The following is a 16377-nucleotide window of genomic DNA, read 5'->3' on the forward strand; positions in this document are numbered from 1 at the left end:
CCGCCCCGCCCCGCCCGCCGCCGCTGCGGAGAGGGGGGCCGCCACCGCTGCCCCGGCCTCYGGGGACCTCTTCTTTATTATCATCATCATCATCAATGCTATTTATTATTACTCCTAGTGGCATATTCTTTTAATTTAATTTATTTTCATGATTTTGGCGGGGCCGATGATGAGAGCCCATCCACTCTGCTGCCCACCAGGACCTGGTCCCCAAACACCTCAGAGCCCTGGGGTTCTTCCCACCGTGTCCAGCACGGGCAGCACTCAGCCGGCGCTGCCAGCCAAGGGCATCGGTGATGCAGCCCAAAATGGGAGTAACCAAGTGCAGGGCTGCACCCCAGCCCCGGTTGGGTTTTTCTGGGGTGCTGGTTTGCTGGTCCTAGTGGAATGGAAAATCCCCGCACCCCACGCACCACCCGCCACGGCGACACGGCCGAACCTGTCCCTGGGGCGGGGGCATCCCCGCTCGACAGCCGTGTGCCCAYGCCGCCTCGACCGGGCAGGCGTGTTCTGCTGCTCCCTGGGCTGCTGGCCCCAGACACCCCGTTGCCATCGCTCTTCCCCACGGGTGGCTGGGCTGGGTTGTCAGGGGCAAGTGAGCCAAACCGGGCTGCTCCCATGGGACCTTGAACGGCTGCGGCACAGCTGGGACCTTGTGCAAACTCACCAGGCCACCCGGAAAAAACAGCCCCCTCTCACACTCTGCATTTTAAATCTGTTGGCGCCTCGGAAAAAGACTTGTCTGGGGGAGCTCTGAGAGTGAAGGGAACCAGTCACCTGTGTCCAGACATGGTTGTTTAGGCCATGTCTGTGCGGCACAGTAAAGAAATGGTCCCGCTGGCTTTGGCTATGGGGCAAAATGGTGTTTATATAAAGAGTTAATGAAATACAAAGCTGGCAGAAGGGGAGGAACCTATTGCAAAACAGCGCTGAAACCTTTTCCTTCTTGTGCTGGGCTTTGGGGCACAAGCCAGGGCAGCGGCAGGAGGACGTGCTGTCAGAATCGGGAGGGGGGGCACACCGCAACAAACCCCGATTCAGTGTCCATAGCCCCGTTGTGTAACACAGACAGATCGTCTTTGTCTCCCTTTTCTTTTTTTTYCCCCTTCCTTTTGAGCCCATTTTTTGTTCCAGCCAAAATCTCTGCCTAGCTTTTCCAGCTCCATCTCCCACTGTGCCAGCTGCCATTTTTCACCCTTTCCCGTGGCTTCCCATCTCTTTGCAAGTGTCTGGCTGGGGCAGAGGACATCTCCCCTTGGCAGTGGCACCTTTATCTCTGGCCACGCTGATGGCAATCGCGTGTCCCGAGCTGGGTACACTGGCAGTGGCTGTCACAATGGCACCTGTGCCAGCTGATGTAACCCTGTGTGGATTAACCCCCCCGGGAGGCTCAGGGGATAAGCTGGGTGCTGAGCCACCAGGCACTAAACAGCGTGCACAGCCCCAGGTCAATCCATCCCCTCCTCAGGAGCCACTTTTTTGGGTGTGAAGGAGTCAGCAGAAGTTCCCAGGGGATTTGGGAAGATGTTCTGGGGGCAGTGGTGTTTGTCCTTGCTGCATCCCTGGTCATGTGGAGGAGGTAGTGATGCCAGAGCCATGGGAGTTTTTGAGTGGGTGTGGGAAGAGTGAGCCGAAGATAAGTGGTGAGTGGCTGGGAACTTGTGCCTCATTTGCTCCACACCAGCAGTGGGTTGTCTCAACTCTCTTTTGGGGCTCACCAGGGCATCACTGTGCCAATCATCATGGGCAGGGGTGAGGCAGAAGGAGATTGGCAGCTCTTGCTGGGGAAAGGCAGGAAAGATCCCTTTCCTAAAAGGCTTTGAAGGGCTGAAGTGACAGGTCCAGGCACGCAAGGACAGTCCTGGGAAAGCAGCCTTGGTGGGGAAGATCATAGCTCATGTCTTCACCACGAGGCCAACCTTTTTATTTAAATTCCTTCCCCATCCCAGCTATCCTTACAACCTGCTTTCCTGGTTCAACAAACCACCAGCTCCAGCACCACCAAAAGCTAATGCTACACAGAATCAGAGCTGCACATCGATCCCCACATCAGCCTCGGCAGCACCCCGAAACACCCCAATCCAGCAGGGCACCCAGCCCTCATCACACCCACGACCCCACATCGTCCACCAGCACCTCTTCCTGGCGGGCTGCCCTGGCCAGGCAGTATCCCACCAGTGCCAGCACCTTCCCCAGGCGCCGGTCCAGCGCCCGCAGGTGAGGCTCGGCCAGGACAGGGGCCAGTGGATCTGCAGCCAGCGCCTCCCGTAGCAGGTCGCTCAGGCGGTAGGGCTGGGTGGCCAGCAGCTGAAGCCGCAGGTAAGTGGACTTCTTGATGCTGCCAGAGATGAGGAGGGAGAGGTCTCAATAGGCAGAACCTCACCCCAAAAGCAGACTCGGGGTGGGTGATGACTGCCCCTTACCTGCAGCATTGCTGGAGAGGGGCCAGAATGGACGGTTCATCGCGCGAGTGTGTGCCGAAGCTGGGGGTGAGGAGGAGCCCAGCGGGAGGTGTCAGGGAGGCATTTYGGCAAGACTGGAGGTCTCCCCCCACCCCTTTGCTGGGATTGCTCCCCAACTTTACCCACGACCGTTGTCCAGGTGGAGCAGGAAAGTGTCATTCCCAAATTTCTCAAAAGTCTCGTAGTGGTGCCGGTCCATGTTGCCTGTGGTGAGCCAACAAATTTGCCATCAGGTTGTGGGCTGGAACATAAGTGCAGGGACACTCTCCTTGTGTGAGACTGAAACCCAGAGCCTGGGAAAAGGGTTGGAGGCACCTCTGAGGCAYCCATCTGGTGGCCATGACCATGGAGGGGAACTGAGCAGAGACCCCACGGCCTCCAGGCCCCTTCTGATCCCAGGAGCCCCACAGAGGGACAAATGGAGCAGAAGTAATGGCAAAGGCATGGCTGGGTGGCCAGGAATGAGGAGATGGGAAACTCTCCAAGTCAGATGATGCTGAGGGGACAGCGCAGGCAGGCAGAAGTGGCCTAGGGACAGGAGAGGCAGCAAGAGCCCTGGGCAGCATCACCTCCGCCTCTGGCTCTCCAGAGGTGGCATGTGACAAGGTGCTTCCCATGTCCAGGGTATTCAGCTGGGGTCTCCCTGGAATCTCTTGACCTTTGACTTTAGACTGGGAAATTGGCACAGCCCTATGCTCTCATYGTGGGTAAGACTGTGGCTCACCGCAGCCTGAACAACAGTTTGGCCAACAAACCTTGCAGGGTATAGTACCACAGGACACGGAGCCATTTGGGCCTCTTGGTCCTGAAGGTCCTTCCCAGCCCTTACCACAGGCATGGAGGGGCTTACCCATGAGGAAATCCAGGACCGCCATGTCGATGAGGTCGAGAAGGCGATGGCCCCTGTCATAGGGCGGTGTCTCTCGCACCTGAGCGCAGTAGTTGGGATTCAGTTCCCACCTGGTGGCAGAGACCGGGAGGGGCACAAGGCCATGAGAGTGGCTGTGGAACAGGCCCCTCYCATGCCACGGCTCTGCTGGCCCGTGTCCCCACACCCCCTGTGCCCTGACTCACTCAGCCTTCTTGCTCTTGTGGTAGGAGCGGCGCCAGGGGCTGCGCCAGGAGCGGCGCTTGGCCAAGGTCTTGTCAGGGAGCAGGGCAGCCATGGAGCCCTCCAGCTGGTCTGGTTTGCCACAGAGGGCGTGCTCGGTAGAGCAGTAGTAGGAGCACTCTCCATAGAAGCAGATGTTACCCGCTGGCCATGGGGACAAAGCAAAGGTTGACAAAGAGAAGAAAGGCAACGAGCCTGCGACCCCCAGGCAGAGTGGTCCAGCAGGCAGCCAGAGGAGGATGCTCCATGCACTCTGGCCATCTGCCACCAGCAAGGCAATAGCAAGGGAGGCTGTGAGGAGCAAAGGCCTGTGGCAGGGTACCATGGGAGCTGGAACAGTCTCCAGCAGGATAGTTTGTCCCAGTGCAGGGGGAGCAGGGCAGCAGCAGCCAGCTCCAGGTGAGCTCCATCCAGGCGGCCACAGGGGAGGATGGAGGGCATGAAAGCTCACCTGGGGAGATGAAGAAAGTCTTGGCCAGTTTCTTGTCCGTGGTGATGTCACGAATCTCCTTTGTTATGTTGACCAACCGGCCAGAAACTGGGGGGATTCGCCGGAAATCCAGGATCCTGAAATCCAGAACTTGGAACCATTTCTTACTGACCTCAGCTGCTTTAATGACAGTGAGTTATTAAAACTGACAGGAGACACAGGTATCCCTCACAACAGGGAGCGAGAGGCGGGATAACRGAGCAGTTTCTCTGCTGCTTTGCCAGTATGAAAGGGCACAGTTGGATGCAAAGCTTATGCTCACCTGTCCAGGTGGAAGGCTGCAATTTCAGCATTGTGCCGCTCAAAGTCTGAGAAGTAGAAGAAATCAATAGGAGTCTCCTGGTCCCGGGTCTGCCTGGAAGGTGAGGGGACAGTGGGGGCAATCATCACGGATGGGGTCACTCCAAGCATGGGATTAGTTCCAAACCACCACTCACCTTGCATCCCTTGATGACACCGGAGACACAGCTAGACCCAGTCTCCTCCAGTCACTTCCTGATGGGTGGTTTGGCTCCAATCCCTGTATCCAAATTGTACCCCCTGCCTCCAGAGCAAGGGCGGGGAWGCCCTCATGGACTGGAGGCTCCTGGATGGTCCTCATGGACCACCTTCTTCTTTCCACCACTGGAGGTCACTACCCCATCACAAGCTGCTGCCAGTTTGCAGCAAGCACTGCCAGGGAAGGCAAGGGAAAGGGGACCTTTCTGCGCGCCTCRGTTTTGGGATGGAGGTGCTGAAGAGAGGCAGTGCATGAAGCATTTACCCTCTGGCCACTCCTCACTGCCTAACAGGACCATGTGGGTGGGACATAGGGTTGTCCCAGGTTCTACTTACTTCATGGGCTTGAAGAGGGCCTGCCCATAGTTTGGGAATGTCATGATGAGCTTGAGCTGGGTCCCGCCAGACTTCTGGACTGAAAGGAGGCACATGGGGGTGAGGGTCGCAGGCAGCAGGCAGTGGGGCAGGGGTGCAGGCAGGGGGACAGGCAGGGAGGTGGTACCTGAGCTGATGATCCTTTGCGTGGCCAAATCCCGGAGGAGCGTGGGCAACAAGGGGTCCTGGCGGGGGTACAGCTCATAGCGGTTGATGCCGATRTGGAATTTGAGCCAGGTGGGGTAGGTGTCATAGGCTGTCTTCCCTGTCGGGAGGAGCGTCTCTGCTTTACTGCTGCTGACCCTGCAGCACGACAGCCACCACCACCCCAACAACAATGACAGCTTTTAGTTGGGACAAGATGGGTCCCCTGTCCCCAGGCCCTTCCTGGGAACCAGTGCATGGAGGATGAGGTGTGGAGACAGCCTGGATGGGTTGCAGGTTTCATGGTGGTGGAAACCCCTGCCCCATATGGCCTCCGTGGGMCGTTTGGTACCTGGCAGATCCCACCCCGGATTTGGCCAGGTTGGTGAGTTTGGCCAGGATGACCCATCAGCATGCCTGGATGGGACACAGTGCCTTCCCTCCATCCCCCATGGAAAACCCCTGGGCTGATCCTGCTTCTCATCCATGCATTTATTTCCCAGCTGGAACAGATCATCTCACTGTTTCTCCCCAAGGGATTAGCTCCCAGGAGTACGATCTGCTACACCCCTCCATGTGCTCACTGGGGACACATGTGTGTCCACAGAACAAGGGTGGAGAAGCATGGRCTTCCCAGCCATCCGCAGCACTGACCTGAACTCCCATCCTCAACAAACCAGTCCCCGTGGGTGGGTTTATCACACATCCCTGGTTTCCCCAGACAGGCAAATTTGGGTCAGCACTATCCGTGTCTCTGTGTATCCTGCAAATTTGCAGTTTACTGGCATTCAAGGGAGGCCCTGGGCCTATCTGCCCCACCTCTGTGCTAGCACACACTTGCACTGCAATGGGACAGTTCGCCCAGAGCATCTGTAACCCAAATCCATGTCTCTCGAGGAAAACACAGACTGTGCATCGATTTCACAAAACCAGACCCAAGGCTACCCATAGGTGGTCCTCAGAGACAAGGCAAATGCCCATTTGTGGAAACCAGCTCTTAAATCAGCTTTTATTCTCTCCTATTTCTAGCAGGCGTTTGGAAGGTGCGCGTTCTCTAAGGAAGCTGCTACGTGTTACAATGCTAAAGCTTTTAATATCTTCCCTTCTAATTAGAGGTTAGTAGTCCAAAGATAAAAATAGGCAACCGTTAGCAGTGAGCTCAGCATATGGCTGAGCCTAAAGAGGTCAGGCAATATCCTGCAAAATGCAGAACAGGAATGGTCTTACAGTTAGAAGTAACCTACATCGCAGGCTTTGCATCTTCAACATATTGAGAGAAGGGGATAAAACTGGTTAGAAATCTGGAGCAGGGACTTCCTCATATACAGGGACAAACTAAGGTTAGTCTGCATTGGGGAAGGGAAGGAGCTGAGGARATCACCAAATAGATATCCAGAATACAGTGAAAAATTCAGGAGTCTCCTTTGGCTTTGCTGTGTGCAGCAGGCTTATGGGTAGCAGCCCAAAATTTCAGGGCTAAGAGAGGATTTGAGGTATGCTCAGTAATGGGGCCCCTCTTGGGGTAGAATGCTGATCTACATGAGAAAACTACGTGTTTGGCCCCCGCTGCTTGTCCCCTCAAACCCACATATACCCCAAATGTAAGCTGGAGTTGAGCTTGCTCCTCACCATTCATCACTCTCGTTGCTGCGSAGGCTGAACTTCTCCATAGGGTTGACGATAAACAGCTTGTCTTTCTCTGTCACCTCTGGGATTGGGATCTTGTAAAGAGGATGTTCGAAGAGTGCTGCCAGCTTTGATCCCTTGGTCCACCCTTCATTCCCCTCTTCGTGCTGCTGTTGGACCCCTGGCTCTCCAGCCCTTATGTGCAGCCCTGCTTTCTGTGGCTGGGAGCTTTTCTCCAAGGAGCCATTGCTTCCACTGAAATCCTGAAGGATTCGCAGGCTCAGCTTTGTGAGGCCAGCCAGCATGGGACTGCCGGATGGGACACCCACGGCTTTTGGTGCTTTCACATCGCAGCTGCAGGGGCTCTGCGCTGTGGGGAAAGCAAAATCCAGCACCAGGTGCACGAGAAGGGCCAAGAGAAGAAGAAAGAGAAGACTGATCTTAAATTTCCTCTGGAAAAGTGTTTGCAGCCGGCACCGCATCCTTCCTCACACAAAACACTCAGCAAGAAGTGGGCACCCACACGAGGTTAAAAATATTGGTGTGGCTGCAGCCCCTGTGCAAAAATAGGAGAGAGGTTTCCTGCATTTAGAGCATCGCAGCAAAAGAGCAACTGGTGCACGGGCAGAGTTACAGGAAAGATCTGTCACCACGGAACCTCATGGTATGACACACCCAGGATGGGACAGGAGGTTGTGGAGGGGTTTATCAGCACTGATAAGGGTCAAGCTGGCATTGCCAAGGTTAGGGTGAACGGGGCAATATCCAAATCAATAGCTGCAAGGCTGGCTCAGGGACAGCAATGGCTGCAGATGGCCCTCCACTGTCCTGTCTCTCTGTGCTGTCATCTGTGCAGGGCTGCAGGACATTTCCTTGAATACAGGACATTAAAATGGTTCTGCCTCTTTGCAGCACATACCCTGCCAAGCACTATGTAGTCCCATTCCCTATGTTCATCAGAGCTGCACTCTCAGAATCCAGAAGGATTTTTTTTTCCCATTGCTTGGCCAAATCAGTTTTATCACCCTCTCCCATTCATTTGACATCAATTGTACTCAATACACCTCTTAAAAAAAACACTCGAATTGGATAAAACAAAGGGGATGTGAGAATCAGCATTGGTGTGAGGGGAAATGCTGGACCGGCAGTGTAAGGAAGGGCTACCAGGCAGGTGAGTTTCATGGAAAGGGATGCTTCCAGGGCCTCTAAAGCAGGAAGGGGAGGCAGGCAGGAGTAGGGATAGTGCCTTGGGCATCAGCACAGAGGAGCAGTGCAAGTCACCAGGTGCTGGGGAGGACTGGCAGCTTGCGGAAGAAAAAGGTATTTCTTTTTACAAGAAATTCCCTTTTTCAGTGACACCCAGGGACACAGAGCTGGAATGCGTGCACAMAAATGGTCCATGATTTGTAGGGATGGAGCTTTGTATTTGAAAACGCACAGAGAAGCACARGACCACCTGCAACAAGTCTGGGGGCTGGGATACAGTCTGGCACAATGTTCCTTCTCTCTTTGATCTTCCAAAGGATGCAGAAGTCCCATACATCACGTAGTCCTTCCTTGCCGTTATTGCACCAGCGACCAGCTTGGAAATCCTCACCTCCAGCCAGGGAGGGTACGATGATCAGTGTGCAGGAGGGGATATTCTGCAGACACCCTCATCTGCTGCCATCCCTGCACTACCCTCCCCGCACCGTCCCGTGCCGACTCCCTCCCAGGCGGTGCTCTGAGAACGCGGTGTCCCCGGCGTTCTTGGCTCGCGTGTCCCACGGCGCGACAGTTGCCTGGAAACCGCCTCCGGCTGACACCATCAGCCGCCCCAGATTCAGCCAGCCCCGTGTTCCCGGGCCTTCTGCTGACAAGATGGCCGAGGAGAGCCGGGGCAAGCGAGGAGGAGGAGGAGAGCTTTGCAGCCCGGCTCGCGAGCTCGAAGCCCCGAAGAAGCTGCGTGGAGGGGAGCAGATGGCTTCCCTGGGGAAGGGAACACAGCGTCTGGCTCCGGGAAGTTTGCTGAATCCGGTCCGGACACACGGTTCAGAAAGAAGGCCCCTAGGAGGGGCTGTAACTGGAACATGGGATCATTAGGCTCAGAAAAAAAAAACAAAAACCCAACCAACCAAAACACCAACTCCGTGTACTAACTGATTGCATCAAAGGAGCTGGGCTCGGCTCCCGGAGCAGTGCCACAGATGTCTTTATTCCAGAGCCAGCCCTGGAGACTGAGAAAAGAGGGAGATCTCCTGGTGTCCCAAACAAGCTCCAAACTGAGCTGGAGGGGATAGAAACCTCCTTCCCATGTCCTAGAGTCAGATAGGCACGGGGACCCTCTGGGCTGAAGCCACCCTACTGACTGTTAGTGCCATTCCCATATAATGAAACTTGCAATCCTACCCTCTCACCCTGATTTAGCATCCCATTGGAAAGCAAAGGCAGGGGGCTTAGGTGAGGCATKTACCACCCTTAGCACTTCAATGCTGGCATTAAATATTAACCTAAAGATTTTTCAGCAAGTCAGACATGAGCCTGCAGCAACGGAGAAGAGCTGGAGACTTTCAAAGCCTGCCCTGATCACCTGACAAGCACTTTGTACCTTGTTGCCATGACATCATCATAGAGATGTGATTGAATTTGCACCTCTTTCTTCTCCTCTCTCCCCTCCAGCTCTTCCTCCATCTTCCCAGCAGGTTCGAGTCACCCTTGGTGTGGAGGAGGAGCCCTACATCCGAGGACATTTTCACTGCTGCCTCCAAATCAGGACTCATCGGCAGCTGATAATGATGTTGCCTATCTCCCCTCAGCAGGGAAGGATGAAGTCATGAAGCACAGCCTCTGAGCTGCTATCACAGCTTTAGGGGATGGGTGAATAAAAAGTAATTTTGGCTGGCACCCATCCATCACCCTGCATTTTTCATCTCATTTTCTACATCTGACTCAGCCTGATGCTTTGATGGGTAATGGCAGCAATAAGCAGGGGGGCAAGAAATGAGAGGGAAACACAATAGCAAGCAAACTGTTGCCAACTTTCCCAGCTTTCCACTGAAAATCCGTAAGGAAAAATCTTCCAGCAAATAAGAGCAGTTTTACGATAAAAAGCAGAGAGGCCTTAGAGGCGCCCAAGTATTATGGAATCATAGTTTGGGTTGGTCACCCAGTCCAATGCCCCTGCAATGAGCAGAGACACCTTGAACTAGATTATATCGCTCAGAGCCTCATCCATCCTATCCCTGAATGCTTCCAGGGGTGGGGCACCCACCCCATCTCTGGGCAGCCTGTTCCAGTGTTTCACCACCTTTATTCTAAAAGACTTCTTCCCTACATCCAATCTAGAACAAACTTATTTTAGTTTAAAACCTCTAACCCTCACCCTATCACAACAGGCCCTGCCAAAAAGTGCTTCTCCAGCCTTCTTGTTGACAMCCTTTATGTACTGGTAGGTGCTACAAGRTCTCTCCAGAGCCTTRTCTTCTCCAGGCTGAACAGCTCCAACCCTCTCTGCTTGTCTTCATAGCAGAGGTGCTCCAGCCCTTTGAATCATCTTCATGGCCTCCTCTGGACTGGATCCAGCAGGTTCATCAGCTGCAGAGGGTCTCTTGTGGGAAAACACAGGACAAGGGACCATCTCTGATCCATAAACCTTACTCCTTTGAAAACTACAGGTCTGCGCAAAAATGTTCCAGCTCCACAGCAGAAGGAGGGCAAAAGCCTTTTTTCTAACACACAGGGTCCAGCAAAGCATGGCTCAACTTACAACAGGCAGGACAATTGATCTTATTAAACACTTGCCTCAAGGCAGGGGTCCTGACACAYTTAACTGAATTTTGGGAGGCTGAGGCTTGCACTTTCAGGTAGCATGCCAATGACAGGCATGTAAACCAGCTAACAAGGGTTTGCCTCTTCATGGTAACTTCCTGTAGGAAAGCTGTTACCCTTTGGAACAAAAGTAGCCCGCCACTCTCCTGTGAGCCACCTTGCACTTACCTAGCAAGAATGGCAATGGGAGCTGACTTGCTGCATATTCACACCCAGCTCACCTCAATCTGTTTGCACACTCAGGCTTTGAGAAGGCTGGGGAGCAGTCACCATTCCCTTGTAGTCAATGCAGGTCATGGAGACATTGGCTTTGATCAGCTGGTGGTGAAGGAGATAAACAGGCAGCAAGTCCAAGAGAATGTGTGCTGAGGTAAGCAGCTCCCTGTGGTCATCTGCAGGTCACCATGACCCTGCAGAGTCACCCATGACCACTGTGTACATGCATATGCACAGAGCAGTTAATTATTCATTAGTGTGAAAGAGGCACAATTAAAGTGACCATGGTATGGCTGAAGGTATTATCCCACTCCAGCGTGGGGCATTCCAAAGACATTGGCTTTACCTCTTTCTCTGAATTTAGATGAGACAGCTGCAAAAGAGAAAATAATCTTTTCCACCTGCCAGCTGCAGAAAAGTGTTGCCAACAGCACTATCTTCATGTAAAGGCAGCCAGCTGGAGGGACACAGAGCAATTGCACAATGAGACAGCTCAAAGGATTTGGGCTCTTCTACATGGCACAGCAATCCTGATCATAGGGCAGGTATCATGGTACCAACCTACCTTGGCCCAGCCAAGCACAGATAGTCCAGATTTGAAATAGTTCTTAGCTGTCTTCATATTACTCCAATTCCTGCTCYGTGACATAATGAAATTGAGAAAGGACCTCTCTAGTATTAACACTGAAGTTCATAAAAGGAAAAAATAGGAATTTGTAAGACCAGGTTCCTCCACCACAGGCATTAATGCAGAAAGATCCTTCAGACTTGAACTAKGGACTAGAGGTGTCAGCTGGCAACATTCTGAGAGGAAATCTGAAAATTAAGGAAGCCACAAATATGAGATTCCAACAAGTCAGCTGAGGCACACTTGTAAGGCAGCAGACACAGCTACATTCCCTTGCAGCTAGAGACTGAGGGATGTAGCCAGCAACCCCGTGGGCCTGGCAACCTTCCTCATCATCATGGCTTGCACTGGTAAAATTAACTGAACAGGGAGGATGAGAGTCACACAGAAAACCTGCAGGATGGAGATCTGTCACTATCCTCTGCCTGTGCTACATCATTGCTTACTTATTTCCATGTTTCTCAAACTACTTTGCCTACATAAACACACACAAAGACATTTTACTAAATTTTTATTGCAAAAAACACAGTTCCTCAGGTTTTATAAATAACCATACACGTAACATAGTTACGCTAATTTGATCTTCCAACACCAACAGCTTTAAAAAATGAAATAGGCTAAAAGAATGCAAGTCCAAAAAGACATTASGTTTCTGATGATCAAGTTAGATTTCACATGGAGCCTGCTTCCTCTGTCAGCCTCCAAACAAGATGCTGAAAGTACACAGCACTTGCAACACCCCCAGGAACTGACAGGGAGGCATTTGAGCCTTAAAAAGAGCTCTCACCCACTCCCCAGGCGTTGTCAGCCGCCTGTGTTTTCATGCTGTCTCAGTGTGCACCGTGGGTGAGAAAGGAGGGGGCAGTTTGCATAGCAACCTCCTACACCCAGGCAGCTCAGCTGTTGTACCCTCCCAAAACAGCAAGGAAGGGCAAGCTGGGACTGCATCTCTGTGGCTYACACCTCCACAAGCAGCCTGAAGATCTGCAGGCTGTCAGATCTGCACAGACATCTTGGAAGGGAGGAAGAATGTATAGGCAGCATCCAGAGAGAGGAAAGACAGGTGCTGGTCACAGCCATACTGCATGGTAGTGGAGAAAGCAGAGGAGAGAGGAAACTATGTGGAGTAAGTGGGAGTTAAAGAAACCATAGGGCTAGATAGCACCTTTTTGCTTTTGCTTTCCCCTGCTAGTGCTGCTGTGCAGCTTATTGTGAGATTACTTCTTCCTCAACTTCCCTCCTGCTTCAGCTCAAACTCCAAGGAAAGAGCCAGACAGATGAGAAATCTCACAAGGACAGGACAGTTTAGCAAGTTCATACATACACATGCACCAACTTTATGTATTTATGTACTTACTGTTACGTCAGTATGAAAAAAAAGAAATCCTGACATTTGAGTATTAAAAATAAAGCCCCACCTCCAGATCATACAAAACTTGTCAAGAGTAGGAAGAAATCTCTTGTATTCAGCAAGTCTGAGACCTGGCCAGGGGTCAGGAGCACTTCCAGACGCACACGGCCAGGCTGCCACCAAAGAACATGTACAGCAAGTTCTTCACCTCGTGAGTGATCTCAAAGCCAAAACCTTCTCCAATCACCACATGCCAAGAGGACCCAAATTTCTTGTCCATCGTCTCTTTGATCATCTTGGCAGCACTCTGGAGAACAGAGGAAAGAAGAGAGCATAGGATGAGACAAAGCAACCAGAGAGGTTTTATGCAAACATGCCCCTAGTCTTCTCCTCTCTCTAAGACTACTCAAGCCATGGGCAAAAGACATAGCAGCTGCACTGCAGGAATTGGGAACTCCCTAGAGCTACACTCAAGGGTAAAACAGGTCTCAGCAGCCTCTTGCACAGCAGCTAGGAGAAATTAAAGAGCTGCCTCACTTCYGTTGTTCCAACAGTCTGAAGCAAGAATTCCGTTTTATTGCTGCTAGAGGTATGCTGGTTGCTGTGACCATGGGGGAGATTCAGGTCACTAAGCTGCAGCTATTTTTACAGGAGTTAATTTTTTTTTTTCTCCAGCTAATTACCAAAACACTGAAGGTAGGCTGACTTTATAAGGCTCACTTCTCCCAGGTCACACCCTGCTTGGTCCACAAAAAAGTGAGAGGAAGGTTTTTCAGTGACATCCAGTCCTAAAGCCAAGAGGGAACACTTAACAGACTTTCATGTACTCATCCTCAAAACAAGAGACTTCAYGCAGCTCTGAACCAAGCCCTCAGGACCAGGGCATTTTATGAACAGAGTGGAAGCATGTCTCAGGAAGGAAGGAGCAGCTAAGAGGTATGGTTTGGGAGCCAGCACCACTACTAATCTCTGCAAAGTGCTATTATGGATCTTGCAGACCAAGGGAACTAAATCTGAGATATAGCCAAGCTCTTTGCCTCCTTCTACCCTTGCTCAGTGCAGGGAGAGAATAATAGGATGCCAGGACCTGACCTGCTCTGCACCATTATCCCTGTTCCTGCAGGTTGCCTGAGCTGTAGTGACAGGGGGCTGGCCATTTTGGAATGTGGCTAGTACCTCATTGTTGGTGGCAAACTTCTCACACGCCGTGACACACAGCTCCATAGTCTCTATGCGCATCTCCTCCGGCATGTCYGAGTGCTGGAAAGAGCAAACAAATGAGACAAACTAAGCAGAAAAATAAGAGCTGGACACAAGACAACAGTAAGTAGCTCTTACTTCTGCACTGCCTCTAACGGGTGCTCAGACATAGTAAATATGAAAATGGCTTATTGAATTATGAGTGAATCATTCCTCCAGCCAATGAGGAATTTTTCTCTACCTACATGAAAACTAGCACTCTGTAACCACAGCTTAAAGGAGGAGGTCAAGACATCTGCCGGTTTTTCTGCTGCAAGATAAAGGGAAAGCACATTAATACTGTTTCAACCACAGTCCTTAATTATTGCTATATGAGTAATATTGCTAAATTACACAGCCTTTTCTTCGGCTGCTGACTGGCTAGCAAGATCTTTTGCTCCAGCTTCTCTAGGAGAAAAAGCAAGCTGCATTCAAAACATGGAGAGGGCTCCAAAGGCAGTGTGCTCAATTTATTAGATGGATCACTTTGCCCCAGGTTTCCTCTGGCTGACATGGGGAACACCGGTGCTAATAGAGTTCCCCGGCAGAGGACAARGGAGAAAGCAGCAGTGACAGCCAGGGATCTTCCACAGGACCATCAATATACATATTCTCACAGCAGCTACTCAGTAGGGGAAGGCTAGTAAGAATGAAGACAGATTTTGATATCTTTGACACTGGTAAATGTGTAATCCATCCCCCTCCTTACCCTAATCAGAGGAAAACTGTGAAGCCTCTTATAATCAGCCTCGTCCTTTTTTTCCTCCTCAGTTTCTTCCATGGTCCTTCCAGAGAGACTCCAGGAAGGGGTGGAGGGGCTACCTGGAGTTCAGCTACAGCACAGCCAGCTGAGAGGAACAGGGCTCTATGTTCCTCTCTGACCAGCTTCAGCAGGAGGAGTTGCTTCTTGCCCTAGAGGACAGTGCTTCAACAAACACCAGCAAGAGACAGAAGGCTATGAATTAAAAAAAAGCAGATGAAACTATTACGAGAATATCATGCTTTCTCAACACTACCTTCACACCCTACTGAAAGTCTTAGCTCACAGACAATGCAAACAAATTTTAAAACCATGTCTTTTTCCATAAGTGAGGCTTCAAGAGCACAGCACTTCCCAGAAGCACCGATGGAGCTTGAGGGAAGAGCTAAGCCAAGGCATAGCTTTCAGAGGACAAGAGAACAATATATAAGCTGCTACTACTCTTGATTAATTCTAAAAGGATTTTCCCAGTATATTATTATCAGCAAGAGTTTCAAACTGCACATGACAAGAGAAGGCTAGGAGTATTTTAGACACAGGATCTGCGTGCTTGTCTGGATGGAAATGTTTAACAGGAACATCTTGGTCTCGTTTGTGTACTTGCTCCTCAAATCCCCGAGCATTTGTCAGCTAGGGAAAGCCATATGGGAAAATTCTGGACGTGCCTCTGGGCCTCATTACCAGCCTGCCTCTACTTGGACAACGCAGAGGCACAGCACTGACTGAGAGATTCGGAGCATTTCACCGTGATCTTCCCTCTCGTTCTTTCACTCTCAACAAAGCATCTTCTTCTTCTACCCAGGAGGAGCAAGGGCAAGCCCATATTAAAAGGAAAACGAAACACAGCCAGGCGACGCACCAATCATTTATGCTACATACACAGAACTGTTGGCTTAAGCACCAAGTCAGACAGACCACCAACCTTCATATAAGGGCCTTGGTACCCGCAGGTGGCCCAAACCACGACCTCGCGACAGAACCCTCGCGAGCCACTTCAATACCCAGCCCCAACCCGGGGCGTGTCCGCGGCCACAGCCCGAGGGTGTGAGGCAGCGGAACGCGGCCCGAACGGACCGCACACCCGAAGGAGCCCCACCACGCCGGTTCGCCGCCCTCGGCCCCGCGGAGGAAGAGCTCGGCCAGCGGCGCTAAGCGGGACGGCGGAGCCCAGGGCGCGGCCTCACCTGCAGCCGCCGCGGCCCAGCGCCGTTGCTAAGGAAGAGCCGCGCTTGTCATAGCAACCGGCGCGGGAAGTCCCGCCCCCTCGGCGGCCATTGGACGGAGCGCGCCGCCCGCCGCGTCTGATTGGCGGCCTCCCTGCCCGCCACCGCGCGGGGCCTTGGGGCGCTGGCGGCGGTGGGGTGGCCACGGAGCGCCTGTGCTCGGCCCCTCCGCCCACAGCCTGGCGTCTGGCAACTTCATCTTTTTCTCACTTTAAACCTCTTAGGGGCCTAGTTCTACATTTTTTTTTCTTTTAAACAATAAGAATAAATAAAAGAACGAGGAACGATTTTGGGAAATTTTGTTTTTTTAAAAATCACAGAATGAGGTTGGAAAAGCCCTCTGAGATCATGGAATCSAACCTATGACCGAACACCCGCTTGTCAACCAGACCATGGCACCGAGTGCCACATCCACTCTTTCCTTAAACACCTCCAGGGACGGTGACT

General features: G+C 52.1%; 2 protein-coding genes across 6 annotated transcripts; both read right to left on the minus strand.

The window, feature by feature from the left end:
* Window positions 1-444: 444 nt before the first annotated feature.
* On the minus strand, window positions 445-11256 carry LOC130587560 (extracellular serine/threonine protein kinase FAM20C-like). The gene is made up of 10 exons (XM_057388546.1): window positions 6710-11256; window positions 5064-5239; window positions 4898-4976; window positions 4326-4418; window positions 4025-4140; window positions 3537-3717; window positions 3313-3422; window positions 2585-2666; window positions 2424-2483; window positions 445-2338 (listed from the first exon to the last, which is right to left on the minus strand). Exons 1-10 carry the CDS (start codon window positions 7186-7188, stop codon window positions 2104-2106), a joined length of 1611 nt encoding a protein of 536 aa, XP_057244529.1. The 5' UTR covers window positions 7189-11256; the 3' UTR covers window positions 445-2103.
* A 595-nt stretch (window positions 11257-11851) lies between these two features.
* Window positions 11852-15952, minus strand: DNAL4 (dynein axonemal light chain 4). Of its 5 annotated transcripts, none has more exons than XM_057388565.1 (4): window positions 15892-15952; window positions 14657-14872; window positions 13885-13968; window positions 11852-13015 (listed from the first exon to the last, which is right to left on the minus strand). In XM_057388565.1, exons 2-4 carry the CDS (start codon window positions 14726-14728, stop codon window positions 12851-12853), a joined length of 321 nt encoding a protein of 106 aa, XP_057244548.1. In that variant the 5' UTR covers window positions 14729-14872; window positions 15892-15952; the 3' UTR covers window positions 11852-12850. The 5 variants fall into 5 exon arrangements, with proteins under 5 accessions (XP_057244548.1, XP_057244539.1, XP_057244541.1 ...); XM_057388556.1 differs by having other exon boundaries at window positions 14657-14902; window positions 15892-15942; XM_057388558.1 differs by lacking the exon at window positions 15892-15952 and adding an exon at window positions 15630-15885.
* Between the last annotated feature and the right edge of the window lie 425 nt (window positions 15953-16377).

The sequence above is a fragment of the Malurus melanocephalus genome, unplaced genomic scaffold (genome assembly GCF_030028575.1).
Source record: "Malurus melanocephalus ecotype Western Australia unplaced genomic scaffold, MMel_1.1 scaffold_17, whole genome shotgun sequence".
NCBI lineage: Eukaryota > Metazoa > Chordata > Aves > Passeriformes > Maluridae > Malurus > Malurus melanocephalus.